Below are 13,902 nucleotides of genomic sequence, written 5' to 3'. Positions count from 1 at the left end.
GGTGGGGATGTTTGGTAGGAATATGGGATTAGTGTAGGATTAGTATAAATGGGTGGTTGATGTTCGGCACAGACTCGGTGGGCCGAAGGGCCTGTTTCAGTGCTGTATCTCTAATCTAATCTTAATCTAATCTAAAATCCCTCTGCATCTCAGAGTTCTACAATTTCTCACCTTTTAGATAAAATGTTTTTTTTTAATTCTTCCTGCCAAAATGGACAATTTCACATTTTTCCACATTATACTCCATTTGCTAGATCTTTACCCACTCACTTAACCTATCTATATCCCTTCGTAGCCTCCTTATGTCCTCTTCACAACTTACTTTCCTACCTTTCTTTGTGTCATCAGCAAATTTAGCAACCATACCTTCAGTCCCTTCATCTGAATCATTTATATAAGTTGTAAATAGTTGAGGCCCCAGCACAGATCCCTATGGCACACCATTCGTTACATCTTGCCAACCAGAAAATGACCTATTTATGCTTACTTTTGTTTCCTGTTAGCTAGCCAGTCTTCTATCTATGCCAATGTACCCCCTACACCATGAGCTTTTATTTCTTGCAATAACCTTTGAAGTGGCACCTTATCAAATGCCTTCTGGAAATCTAAGTACAATACATCCACTGGTTTCGCTTCATCCACAGCACATGTAACTTCCTCAAAGAACTCCAATAAAATGGTTAAACATGATTTCCCTTTCACAAAACCATGTTGACTCTGCCCGATTACCTTGAATTTTTCTAAGTGCCCTGCTGTGACATCTTTAATAATAGCTTCTAACATTTTCCCTAAGGCAGATGTTAAGCTAATTGACCTGTAGTTTCCTGCTTTCTGTCTCCTTCCCTTTTTGAATAAAGGAGTTAAATTCGCTATTTTCCAATCTAATGGAACATTCACCGAATGGAGGGAATTTTGGAAAATTAAAACCAACGCATCAACTATCTCACTAACCACTTCTTTTAAGACCATAGGATGAAGTCCATCAGGACCCGGGGACTTGTCAGCCCGCAGCTCCAACAGTTTGGTCAGTACCACTTCCTTGGTGATTGTAATTTTCTTGAGTTCCTCTTTCCCTTCCATTTCCTGACTTACAGCTAATTCTGGGACGTTACTTGAATCCTCTGTAGTGAAGACCGATGCAAAATACCTGTTCAATTCATCTGCCATCTCCTTATTATTAATTCCCCAGACTCACTTTCGATAGGACCAATGCTCACTTTGTTAACTCTTCTCTTTTTAAAATATCTATAGAAACCCTTACTATCTCTCATTATATTTCTAGCTTGCTTTCTCTCATACTCTAATTTTTCCCTCCTTATCAATATTTTAGTGATTTTTTGCTGTTTTTTATATTCTATCCAATCTTCTGGCCTGCCACCCATCTTTGCGTAAATATGCGTTTTTTCTTTAAGTTTAATACTATCTTTAACTCTTTTAGTTAACCACAGATGGGGGGTCCTCCCCTCGGAATTTTTCTTTCTCGTTGGAATGTATCTATGCTGTGTATTCTGAAATATCCCCTTAAATGTCTGCCACTGCATCGCTATTGACCTATCCCTTAACCTAATTTGCCAGTTCACTTTAGCTAGCTCTGCTTTCATGCCCTCATAATTGCCCTTATTTATGTTTAAAATACTAGTCTTGGACCCACTCTTCTCTCCCTCAAACTGAATATAAAATTCAATCATATTATGTTTAGTTTGTTTAGTTTAGAGATACAGCACTGAAACAGGCCCTTTGGCCCACCGAGTCTGTGCCGACCATCAACCACCCATTTATACTAATCCTACACTAATCCCATATTCCTACCACATCCCCACCTGTCCCTATATTTCCCTACCACCTACCTAGATTATGATTGAATGGATTGTTCACCTCAACATCTATAACTGCTTCCCCAGCCATACGAATATATATATGATTCTAATCTATTTTTTACTCTTCTGCTGATATTATCTGGCCTGTTTTGAATCAGTTCAGTAGGTTATCCCATTATAAATATAGTGCAGCATCATAGACTCCTGTATATATTTTTAAAATCTATTTAACTACGCCTAACTAACTCCTCTATTCAAGGGAGTAGTTCATGTTGGTGAACAGTTACTCTATGACTGCGATCCAAATGACTTGAAATTGTATAAATGTAGGCACTGAGGATTGATTATGTTTGACTGTTCAAGGCATTGTGGCCAACACTAATTCTGTTCTGGCTAAAATCTTTCTGTTCTCATCTGCTTTCTGCACATGAGCTCTTTCCAATAGGGAACACTTCAAAGAGAATTGATGATTATGGACTCTTCCTGATCTCCTCCATCTGCAATCCAGGGGATGCTCTGATCAATCATGCCCCAATCACTCTAACTAAGGTCAAAGGTCTTAATATTGTTACGACCAGGTGAGAAAAGGGTCGAGGGCCCCCTCTCGGTCTTTTCCTGGTTTGGCTGTAACAGGGTTTAACTTTTAAAACACAGTGTTTTTAGCTTCCCCTCAGTGTGTCCTTGCTCACTGTTCTCTAATTGTAAATGTAAAGAAATCAACCAGACAGGTTTTCTCAGATTTAACGAAGAAAGGTGTAAGTTTATTAACCTTAAAACTCTTAACTCAGTTAAAACTACTAAAAATATGCGATGCGACCACATAAGCATGCATACGTGATAAACACACCTGCAAATAGATTCAGAGGAGGAGAAAGAATTAAAGGGAGGAATATTTAAAGGAGTAGATGGAATTTAGTTACTGGTTTGGGGTTGGATGTAAAGTCTTTGATTGAAGTTAAGTCTTGCAGTTCTTGTTGGGGCCCAGTACACACTTTCAAACTTGTTTAGCTAGCACCAGAAGGCTGCAGGAGTCTTCTGTATTGAGTTACTTCCATGGGTCCCTGGAACTTTGCGTGAGAGAGAGAGAGGTACTCTCTTCTTGAAGTTCAATTGCAGTCTCTTCCCAAAACTGTTCTCTGAGCACAATTCAAAAAGCCCCAGGTTGGCCAGCAGGTTAGTCATGTGACTAGCTCCTTGTTTGGAGCAGCCTCACCTGCAAGGTTTGCAGATTCCTCTAAGCTTACTAGCCATTCTCAGTGTTGGGGGTTGGGGGTGGTGTAGAATGCTGGCTCTTACACATTCAATGACTCTCAATTTCTCTTGATCATCACTATTGACAAAACTTATCTGGCTATTTGAATCCGGGAGTACTCCCATTGTCTCTCTATGCCACTGTCTTTTAGAATGCAAATGTGCAGCCATGTTTTCAGCCACTGTTCTGTGGTCTTTTTAAAACAAGCTATGTTCAATGTCCAGTAAGCATTCAAATAATGTTCCATGTGACGAAATTAATATATTTCCATTTGGCAAGTGTGGTTTCTGACACAATTTGGAACAGGGATCAAACCTAAAATATTCCTGTTCTGTAAGGCAGAGAATTACAATATGTAGTGCATGTACTCCTGAAGCCATCAGAATACTCAAAGTATTATTCTCAATTAACTATTAGAATTTATGCTTATTCTAAAAGTATTTAGGAAAACAGCATCCTGTTGTTGCTGTATGTTGGAGCACCAATCTACGGTACAAATTAGTTCAGTCCTGCACTCCACTGAGTTTTTGATCTAGCCTGAGCTTCTTGAAGAGAGGGAGAATTGCATTGTAAGTCTCCACCATAAACTCTGTTTTCTTACTACTGACTAACAGGCTGGCTATCTTCGTTGTCCTTCAACATTCAGATGATGTATGGAGCCAGAGAGAACCTTGGGGGTTTGGAAAAAACATGCATTGCACACTAAGGACAGCACATTCTCAACAGAAGAAAGGGAGAATACACAATTATGAATGGATTGGGAAAAAGTCATACTATGTAATTCTTTTCAACCTTTCCATTTAGAACTAATGTTGAGAGGTCATAACTTTGATTCTATGGGCTGAACTTTACCTGCCCTCTGACGTCAGGGGTCTTGGTGGGAGGACCTGGAAAATTTTGCCCATGATGCCGGGAAGGCACCGCCACATTTTATTGCCAGTGGCCTAGGTGTGCCACCCCCGCCCCAGCGCACGGCAGCGGGGGTCTTCATTTTAATATGCAAATGAGATTAACATGAAAGAATAATTACCTATCTGGTAGCGACAGCCATCTCACACAGATATGCAGGCCTCTGGTGGAACTCTCACGCCTTTGCAACTCAATTCGGAGTTCCAAGGCATGACACTGCTGGGGAGGGGGGATAAGTGAAAATTTCAGGGTGGGGAGCGGGGAGAACTATTGTAACTGGTGGTGGGAATGATGGGAAGGGGTTGAGGATCAAAGGTTCTGAAGTTAGGGGGGAAAGTTCAGGAAATGAAAAGATGCTTTTTGGGGGGATATATCACTGTAATACATGAGGACTCAGTGGGTGGGGAGGGCAGGGGTTGTGGGAGAGGGGAACCTAAGTTGAAATAAAAGTGTTTGACAGGTTCTGGTAAAGCAGCGCCTTTAATTGTTGAAATGGGATTGAAGGGCCTGAAGCCCCTTAAAAATGGTGCCAGCACCTGCGCGGTGGCGGTGGATGTCCTTGCCGGGGACGGAGCAGCTGCCTTCCATGGGGGCGGCCGTTCCACTCCCTCCATTTAATTGAGCCCCCCAACTTCAAAGCACGCCACCACAATTTGCAGCGCATTCATAAAATTCGGCCCTATGAGTGGAGTAAATGATTATTATGGATTTTCTGTTAAGTCTAATGTTCATTATGTTATGACCGAGGTGGAAGGAGTGCACTGTCTTTCTCTCGTTCCACTTCTCCATGGGTCACAACATATATTTAAAAGTTTACCCAGTTATCCATACAGCCAATTATATAATCTATTTTTATTTCAGAATAAATTTCACCATAAAAGTCAAAATTATTAATTTATTATAAAACAAGACTTATTCGGTAAAGTTGCAAAGTATTAACACACAAATTGAAATATGAAAGTTCCCTTATAAAATTATCCTAATGCAAACACACATGCACACACACACACTGGTTAATGAAAAAATAAAGAGGTTTTTTTCTGCAGAGATCTCTTTACAAAAAAGACAAAAAAATACTTTGGCCAAATGCTTGTTAATTCTTGAAGGAAAAGAAGAAGACATGGAACAATATCAGTTGTACCTTTATTTTGGCATCCCAAATATGTGTAGACGGCTGTCACTGGAATCTTTTTGGATCAGTTCTCTTCAGGCGACTTCGAGGTATAGTCTGGCAGGCTTTCCAGGAGAAATGTGGCATCAGGGGTTTCAGCTCTCACACTGGATTCTGGAGAAAGGATGAGCTGGTGTCTTCTTTCTTAGCAGGATGACCTCCAACTGACTCAAGACAATATCCAAAACAAAACCCAACTCTTGACCACCATAAATCTTGACATGTCATTTCTCTGTAAACAACTCCCCCTAGTCACCAAGGCTATTGCTGATTACTTCGCTGACGATATGTGACTTCCAGTAAGTGTTTCTAAACCAAGTCCTGAAGTCCTTCCAGTGACCTTTGTTTTAAAAATAAAACAAAACATCTGTGTAATCTCTTCAGTCCTCCAAAGGCACCCATTTCCACAATTTTAAAACACGAGTCCTCACAAAATATTAAAAAGTGGAAGTACTTTCATAACAATTAATAGCAAAATTATGTTCAAAAGAATAATGTAAATCAGTAGCCAGCAACTGTTGCTAGGAAATCAAGTTTGAATGGCACGCTCAACTGAAATGTCTACTTGAGTTTCCCCTAACGAATTTTTTTTTTAAGGATTGGCTTGATCATCTTTGACAAGGAGTGAGTCTGACAAGGAAAGGGTCATTGCCTGATCCACTCAAGTACACAGTTGATGCAATCCATTAGCTGGAGCATCAAAAGTTCTAGATAAAAAAGAATCTCATGGTTGTGGCTAAAGTTGAAGAGGGAAAAGAAACAAAGTTCAAGTTGTCACAATATATTAAAAATAGTGTAAAGGAATAAGTAATGGGTTATGATAGCGTGTATTGAAGTTAAAATATATTTACTGTTTTATTTTCAGCACTTAGTGTTTGGTATCAAGTCCTTCATAGCCTACCTAATTCCAGATATGCCCAAAGACTTGTGTGATCGGATGCGGCGGGAGAAGTACTTGGTACAAGAAATGATGTATGAAGCAGAGCTGGAACATCTGCAAAGGGAACGGAAGAAGAATGGCAAAAGATATCACCATGAATGGCCTTAGTGTGACCAATGAGACCAGTTAACAGATGCTCCAGATGGACTGCACTGTTACAGAAGATGGAGATGCCAGCTATGCTGCACAGCTCTTGCAAGTTTATATATATATATATGACTTTTATAATTATAAAGACCTCAAATGCATGTTTTGAAAGGAAAAAGGATAAAAGCGTTGCATGCTCTGTCTGCCCTTTGGATTTCAAGGCTGGCAGGTAGGTAAAGGATTGTTGACATCATGGAAGCCAAGTGTTAACCACATGATGATTTGATGTTTAATTTTTAATAATACTACACAGATCCATGAGTTCATAGCACAATCATACGATCCATATTTACCAAAGAATGAGAAGTTTATTTGTAAAAAATTCCCTCGCTTATTTAGATTTTTCTCTGATTCCTTTTTTTCCATTAGTTTACATTTGTTTTCTTTGGGCTGCTATGAGAAGCTGGTTTTGGTCAGGGATGTAAGCAGGTAGAACCACAGACTGGTTTGATGGGCTTGTATTGGACCACTGCAGTCATTTGCTAGCAAGTGACACTCATACTCAAGAAGTGACTGATGTATGACTGAACAAAGATCCCGAAACTTGACCAGAATTTTAGCTGAATATTCTTTTGGGGATAGCCAAAAAGGCAACTGCTACTGTACAAACTGGTTATGAAGCTAGATTTACAAGATTTGTTTTCCTTTTTTTTTGAAGATGTTTACCCTTTTGGTTTCCTGTTCCCATTGCACCATTGTTTTTAGCGGAAAAATGAGTAAAAGTGATAGCAATCTCTATGTATTGGCTTGCACAGGGTCTAAATAACTTTGCAGAAATGACCAAATCATCACTCATTCTCGTTAAGGCACCTTTTTCATGTAAACGCATTAATCTTTCAATCAAACTAGCTTTTGGAGCTAACTTTGCTTTGTATTAAGTGGGAAAGCTGCAGTAGCAAACAAAAGAGGGACTTTCTCTTTGATATCCTACTTCACATTTCTTGTTATTGCACAATGGATCACATGTTCTATTGAGTACTATCAATGTGCTTACATTCATTCATATGCTAGTTGCATACTGCATACTGGAATGTAAATCATTAAATTCAGGCAGCTTTTTACATAATGATAAAAAGTGCACAATGAACCGAAAATGAATTAAGTGTGTACTGCCTGAAGGCCCTTAATAAATCCCTGAAACATAGCTAAACAGGACAAATATTATACTTTGTTGCTATAAAAACATATAAATTATGCACAGAGTACCTCATAGATCTGTAGTTTTTGAGTGAACATGCCACAACATAATAAACAACGGTGTGATGTTTTGTTATAAGCAATCTTGCCATGCATCAGTATATTTTTTCATAGTTCCTCAAAGCAGGTAGATGTTGTTTGAGCTGGTGTTCTGCCAAGAGATAATTCACACTTAGCTACTATGTGATGGCAAGGCTTAAATTTTGAAATGTTTGCCTGCTTATGGCATCTCTGGTGTTTTTTTTCTGTTTTGTTTTAAAGTTTTATTTCCTGTTTTTTTATCCATGCCGTTAAGAAAACTTTTGCAAGTTACACTTTATAGTTTCTAATACAAAAGCAAAATACTGTGGATACTGGAAATCTGAAACAAAAACAGAAAATGCTGGAAATACTCAGCGGGACAAGCGATGTCTGTGTTTCATCGGAACTCTGATGAAAGATCACAGACCTGAAGCGTTAGCTCTGTTTTGCTCTCCACAGATGCTGCCCGACTTGCTGAGTATTTCCACCATTTTCTGTGTATGTTACATTTTACACTAGTTGAAAAAACTATAAAGTGTAATATGTAAGTGCAATCCTACACACTTATTTTAGCAATCACACCACAGTTGTTTCCCGATTTTGTTGCATCTCAGCTATAAAGGGCCTGTGATCTACAGGAGTAGAAACCAGGTACAGGTACTGTACATATCAATTCCAGTGATGTAGGGGTCACGGATAAAAAGGTCTGTTGTAAGACTACCACATCAAAATTAAATCTACCAACCATTTCTAGTAACTTTATATTAAGTCAAATACCTGCATACAGTAACAGTGATACCATGAGACTATATAAAGTAAATCAGTGAACTGGCTTCTGTATAGGCATGGCTCCCCAAAAACCTTTGATTTGCCTATTGGCAGATTTTTTTCCTGATGAGGGAGGCGATCAGTGCAAATATTTACTATGCAGTTCAAAGGGTTGTACATCACTGTCAAGCCTTATATAATATAGGATTGAACACCTTCATATCATATTCAAAACTTTTATCCCAAAAATACATATTGCTTGAATATAAGATTGCACAGAAATTTCTTAAAAACAAATATCTTTTTATATAAATGAAGTTCTGCAAAATAAAGACAAGGCAGCCAAATGTCATTGTTTAAATCATGAGCTATGCATTGTGACCAGCGTTTTTATAATGTTCTGATCTATTATATATTATTTAGCACAATTGATTTCTTTCACTGTATGTGTAAAACAAAAGTTGTCACTTTAAATTTCAGATTTGTGGTATTATTAGCACATTACATTTCAATGAGTAGTTTGAAACTCTTCTATTTTTCTGTGTATAATAATTTTAGTTGAAGTTGAAACTGAGTGGCGAATGGGACGAGTCTATTGAGTTGATACAAGATCTAACTTTTCCTGTGAGTTGATTTCTTCCACTCACAGATACTTTAATTCAGTATAAGCAATAGGCAAGAACTAGAAGGACCTTTTTGCAGCTTATCATGCAGATCCTCAGTTGGTTATTAATTTACACATCTAGGATGCATTGCCTTATAGCCTTCAGAAATTTGAACACTTAACTAGATGGTTAATAAATAGCAATTTGAAAAGATAAGCTTGCAAAGCTCACACACATTAACAGAAATAATCCACTTGACTCACCTGTCCATTCCCAAGTATACAAGAAATCAGTGAAGTTTTAAAAACTGAAAAGTTTGAGCTTTTGTAAAACCATTCTGTAACAGCTAGTTTGTATGTTTGTATTAATGGTGCTTTTTTACTATTACTGAACTGGCATGCGTATGAGAGCACAGCTTTTATGTTTGGTTGGGCAATTTCTATATGGTACAACTTGGCCTCTTTCATACATTTTTCAATTTATGCTACGGGGAGATTTATTCATGCATAGTTGCAAATAAAATACTCAGCATGTATCTATTTTAGGCAGTTTAATATTTCCTACAATTTTTAGAGATTTGATTCTCTGCAAGGGAAACAGAATTTAAAATCTCTCCCACTACTATACAGAATTTAAAGTTCTTAATCATTATCTTGATACAACACTACAAAACATCTGCTGTGTAAAACAAGTCTTAGGAATAGCCCCTAATCTTCAGCCTTGAGTCAACACATTTCCGCTGTCAGGGCCTAGAGTCCTGCTCTTTCTCCCATGTGTTATCCATTTAAATCTCGCGTAATAATTTTCTGCAAGCTCATCATAACTGCCTTGCTACCTAGCAATGCAATTTTCCTGAAACATATTACTTTTTAACACAGGTCCTGCCCATTGCATCCACCTATCATTATTTGCTCCTTCTCTGGACTCTCAATTGCCATTACCACCCAGTACAAGAAGTTCACTAATCCTAAAATATGAATGAAATTTCAGCCATTGAAACTAAAATGTAATTATTTTGATTCTGTTTCTTAAATGTGTTTTTTTTAAAGCCAAAGGATCTGTTGTTTCTTGTTTTACCCACACCTCCTTGGTTAAGTTAGGATTTCATATCCAGAAGATTGTCTTCCCTAATTGAATAACAAGCCACTCTCAGTTTAGTTACCACGATGTTACAAAACCTTGATCAAAGGAAGCAAAAGTTAAATATTTTAAATTATTTATTTTAGATCAGTTTTATTTCTCTTCAATTTCCAGAACGTTACAAGGCCAAAAATAAATATCAAATATATTCCTTTATTTGCTTATTGGGAAGAATTTTGTCAAATCTTGCAATAGACATTCTCCAAATGCTGACAAGTTGCTCACGTGGTATTGTATGGCAGAGTAAATCATGTACTTCTCCATACAAATTGATAAATCTGACGTATTATGTAAGAACTTTATAAGGATATTCATGACTGTAACAGTACATAGTGGTTTACCTGACTTGTCCTAGTATGTGATGGACACACCCATGTCAATATCAATATTTATTTATTGATCAGCAGGCATCTGACATGCACAATAAGCCATCATCATTTTTAAAAGTTTCCTAAAGCATCTCACTGAGAAATCTACACATTATAAATTCCTGTTTGCCTGATATGGAGTACACACATTCACACCAAAGGGACGCACTGCAACTTTTTTTTTATTCTTTCTTTTTCATTCTTGACAACTGAGTGGCTTGCTAGGCCATTTCAGAGGGCAGTTAAGGGTCAACCTCATTGCTGTGGACGGCAGATTTTCTTCCCTAAACGACATTAGTGAACGAGATAGGTTTTCATGACAATTGATGATAGGTTCATGGCACCATTACTGGGACTAGCTGCCAATGCGTTTTTAATTGATTAATTGAAATTATTAAGTAACTGAATTTAAATTTTACCAGCTGCCATGATGGAATTTGAACCTGTGTCTACAGGGTATTAGACTGGACCTCTCGATCACTAAAATAAAATGTAAAATATTGCGGATGGTGGAAATCTGAAATATAAACAAGAAATGCTGAGTGGTTCCAGCATTTCTTGTTTTTATCTCTGGATTACTAGTTCAGTGACATTACCACAATGCCACCATCTCCTCTTTAATGCGTATGTGTTTTCTAGCCTTGAGTTGATTTCTTATCTTGTATTCATTCTCAAGTTTTATCCTGAATTTTTAATGCTTTGAGCTTAATAGCCTTTCATTTGGAACTCTGTCAAATGCATTTGGAAGTCTAGGTACACCACATCATCAGAGTTCCCTCAGGCCACTTGGGTTGTCACTTTCTCAAAGAAGTTGAAGTGGTTGGTCAAGCAGGAGCGTCCCCTTCAGACTTCAAGTTAACAGTTTTTAGCTAGGTTGTTATTGCACGGATAATCCTCAATTTATTTCTGATAATTAATTCCATTATTTCACATGAACTGAAAGTAAGACTAATAGACTACATTGGCTTTGTCAACCATTTAAAATATGGGAATCATGTTAACCTGTTTCTAATCTACTGGTACCCAAGCTGAGTCAGATATGATCACATCATGACCACTGTTAATTCCTCCATTGCAGTTAGCTATGAGAGAGAAAGAGACCAAATCTGACAATGCATACACAGACCACTATAAAATGCATAAACATTGTCATAAACTGCTTTGTTCAGAGCCTCAGCCAAAACAACTATAATGATGATCTACTGATACTTGCCCATTGTCCATTGACTCCCACATAATGGTTAACTGTGCTTTAAAAATATCCTTCCTACGTTTACAAACACTCTGGGATAAACACCATCTAATCTTTGGGATTTATTTGCTTTGAGCCCTTTTAGCCTGTCTAGGACTTCCATTTCATTCATGTATTAGTCATTGATTTTGCTTACGGTATCCCTGTTGGCGAGGGCATATTGCTCAGGTCGTCCTTTGTAAATAATTGGAGGAAGTAATTGTTCAGAATATTTACTGTTTGGGGTACTCCCTCAGGTTAAAGCCCATTTGCATATTTCAGGGTTTTCACCTATTCTCAGGCTACCCTCTTATTGCTGTAGCATTGAAAAAAAAACTATTCTATTTAGTCCTGATACAATGCTTTTTCTGGGCTCCATTTTGCTCTTCTGATCACCTTTTTAACATGTTTCAAGATTTTCTTGCATTCATCCTAATCTCTCTGGAAGATTTGCAGGATGTTTTTTTAGCTCTTCATTTCACTTTCAGTTTGTTGGCAAATCCATTGAGGGCCACTTTTGTTTAGACTGAATTTTTGGAAATGTATTTATCTTACCCATTTAACATTAGGACCCAGATTTTCCTTAGAGCTGTTCCTGCTCCATGCCATCACATTCCCAGAAGTGTGGTGCAAACCCTTGCAGTGACGTTACAGCAGCAGATTGGGAATGGCTGTCAGGAAATTCCGAACCTGTAGAAAAAGGATATTTGCTAACAGAGAGTTTGATCTCCATTGGTTAACTTCATGGTCAGAAAAAATGTTTCAGTCAAGGAATTTAAACAAATAACAGGTAGTTTATGAATTATTCCTCCTTTTACAGATTCATCTTTAAATAATTTAGTTTTATATTAAAACTTCACACTGTCCTTGAGTGGAGATCATCCAAACTTACAAATTTAGAATGCAGATTATAAATTAATAAGTACACTCAGTTCTCAGGAACCCTGCTGAATTATTGCAAAATTTTATTCTGGTGAATGCACAGATATATTTTGGTAGCTAAATCGCTCTGTATTTTATATTACTGAATAATATGATGCTGCATGCAACTTACATTTGCAAATTTTGCAAGGGATGATTAATAACCAGTTCTTTTTCAAATAGGGAATGGAACAATGGGTTGCTGCTCTGGTTCAGAAACCAACTGTTTTTCCATCTAAGAAGTGATAGCATGAATTGAATGAGGGTATATTTATTTCAGTGCATCACTTAGAATGTGGCAGTATTAGACTTGAGGCATTTTTGAGAACAATACTGTTGATCAAAAGACTGCTGTAATTTTAGCACCGCTATCAGATTTGCTGTAGTAGCTATTTTACCATATTCTTCCACTATACTTCAAGACAAAAGTATTTTTCTTGACTGAATATTTATGTTGTTAAACTTGTATCTTGATGAACAACAGCCCAAAAGACAATATACTGTCCTGCTCAATTGTAACAGTCTTTGTTCCAGGAAATGCGAGAGCACTGTTTTGTGAGGTTATGTTTGGCAATTCAGTCACCAGGTTTACAATGTCGCACCTAGAGTGAAAAGTACAGTAATTTTTTTGTGTGTAAAAACTGAAGCATAAAAAAGACACAAAGTGATATTTGTTACATTTGCTTGGGCCTGTACTGTAATATTTACAAAATGCTCTGTTTAATTTTGTAAGATTTACATGTAAAAATTGTTATGACTATTATACAGATTTGGATATCAGAATTTTCCTTAATAAATAACTATGCACATCAGTGTTTGGATCAGTGAAAATATGCAATATAATTAGTACATTAAAAATGTAACTCCATGATTCCACCATACCAGCAGGGACTGTTGCCAGGAAAATCAGGTTGTATAGCCCTGCTTCCAATTCACATGCCTTCTGGAAGTCTGACATTGGGCCAGAATTTATTGACAAAGTAATGGCACTTTTAAAGTGCAAGCCATTATTAGTAAATTGTCCAGCAATATGTGGTGAGAAGAGATACCTCTGGAAATGCAAGCCACCACAAGCTGCCGGACAATATTCACTGCTTTGCCATTAACCTCTTGAAAACATGACTTCCATGAAACTGCTGCACTTGTGCATTAATTTCCAATTCAACTTGCTGCAGAAAGTTAGAGCTGGTACTTGACAGTGTAAAGGACCCTTTTGGTTTTGAGATTTATGTTCCTGCAATGCCACGCAACCTCTCTAATCCAGAAACTGCAACTGTGAGGTTTCATTCCTGCAGGTTGTAAAATTGGCCTTAGAGATTTTTTAACATTTTAAATTTAAAATGTTTTATTTTTTTCCTGTTTCTCCTATCTGTTTCTTTTTCTATCTCCCTCTCTTCATCCAATGAAGCTTTCTT

The 13,902-nt window shown here is 37.4% G+C and overlaps 1 protein-coding gene across 5 annotated transcripts in view; it reads left to right on the top strand.

The window, feature by feature from the left end:
- ano3 (anoctamin 3) overlaps positions 1-13,287 on the top strand; it is a 628,446-nt gene extending 615,159 nt beyond the window's left edge. For 4 of the 5 annotated variants that reach the window (XM_068046492.1, XM_068046489.1, XM_068046488.1 and 1 more), the window contains one exon: positions 6,015-13,287. In XM_068046492.1, the coding sequence (XP_067902593.1) occupies positions 6,015-6,197 (183 nt within the window). In that variant the 3' untranslated portion in view covers positions 6,198-13,287. The remainder of the gene's footprint in view (positions 1-6,014) is intronic. The other variant, XM_068046490.1, reaches the window with a different exon arrangement.
- The last annotated feature ends 615 nt before the right edge of the window (positions 13,288-13,902 follow it).

This window comes from Heterodontus francisci, chromosome 14 (genome assembly GCF_036365525.1).
Source record: "Heterodontus francisci isolate sHetFra1 chromosome 14, sHetFra1.hap1, whole genome shotgun sequence".
Lineage (NCBI taxonomy): Eukaryota > Metazoa > Chordata > Chondrichthyes > Heterodontiformes > Heterodontidae > Heterodontus > Heterodontus francisci.
The sequence above is the reverse complement of the archived record's forward strand: the minus strand, read 5'-3'. Positions and strand labels throughout refer to the sequence as shown.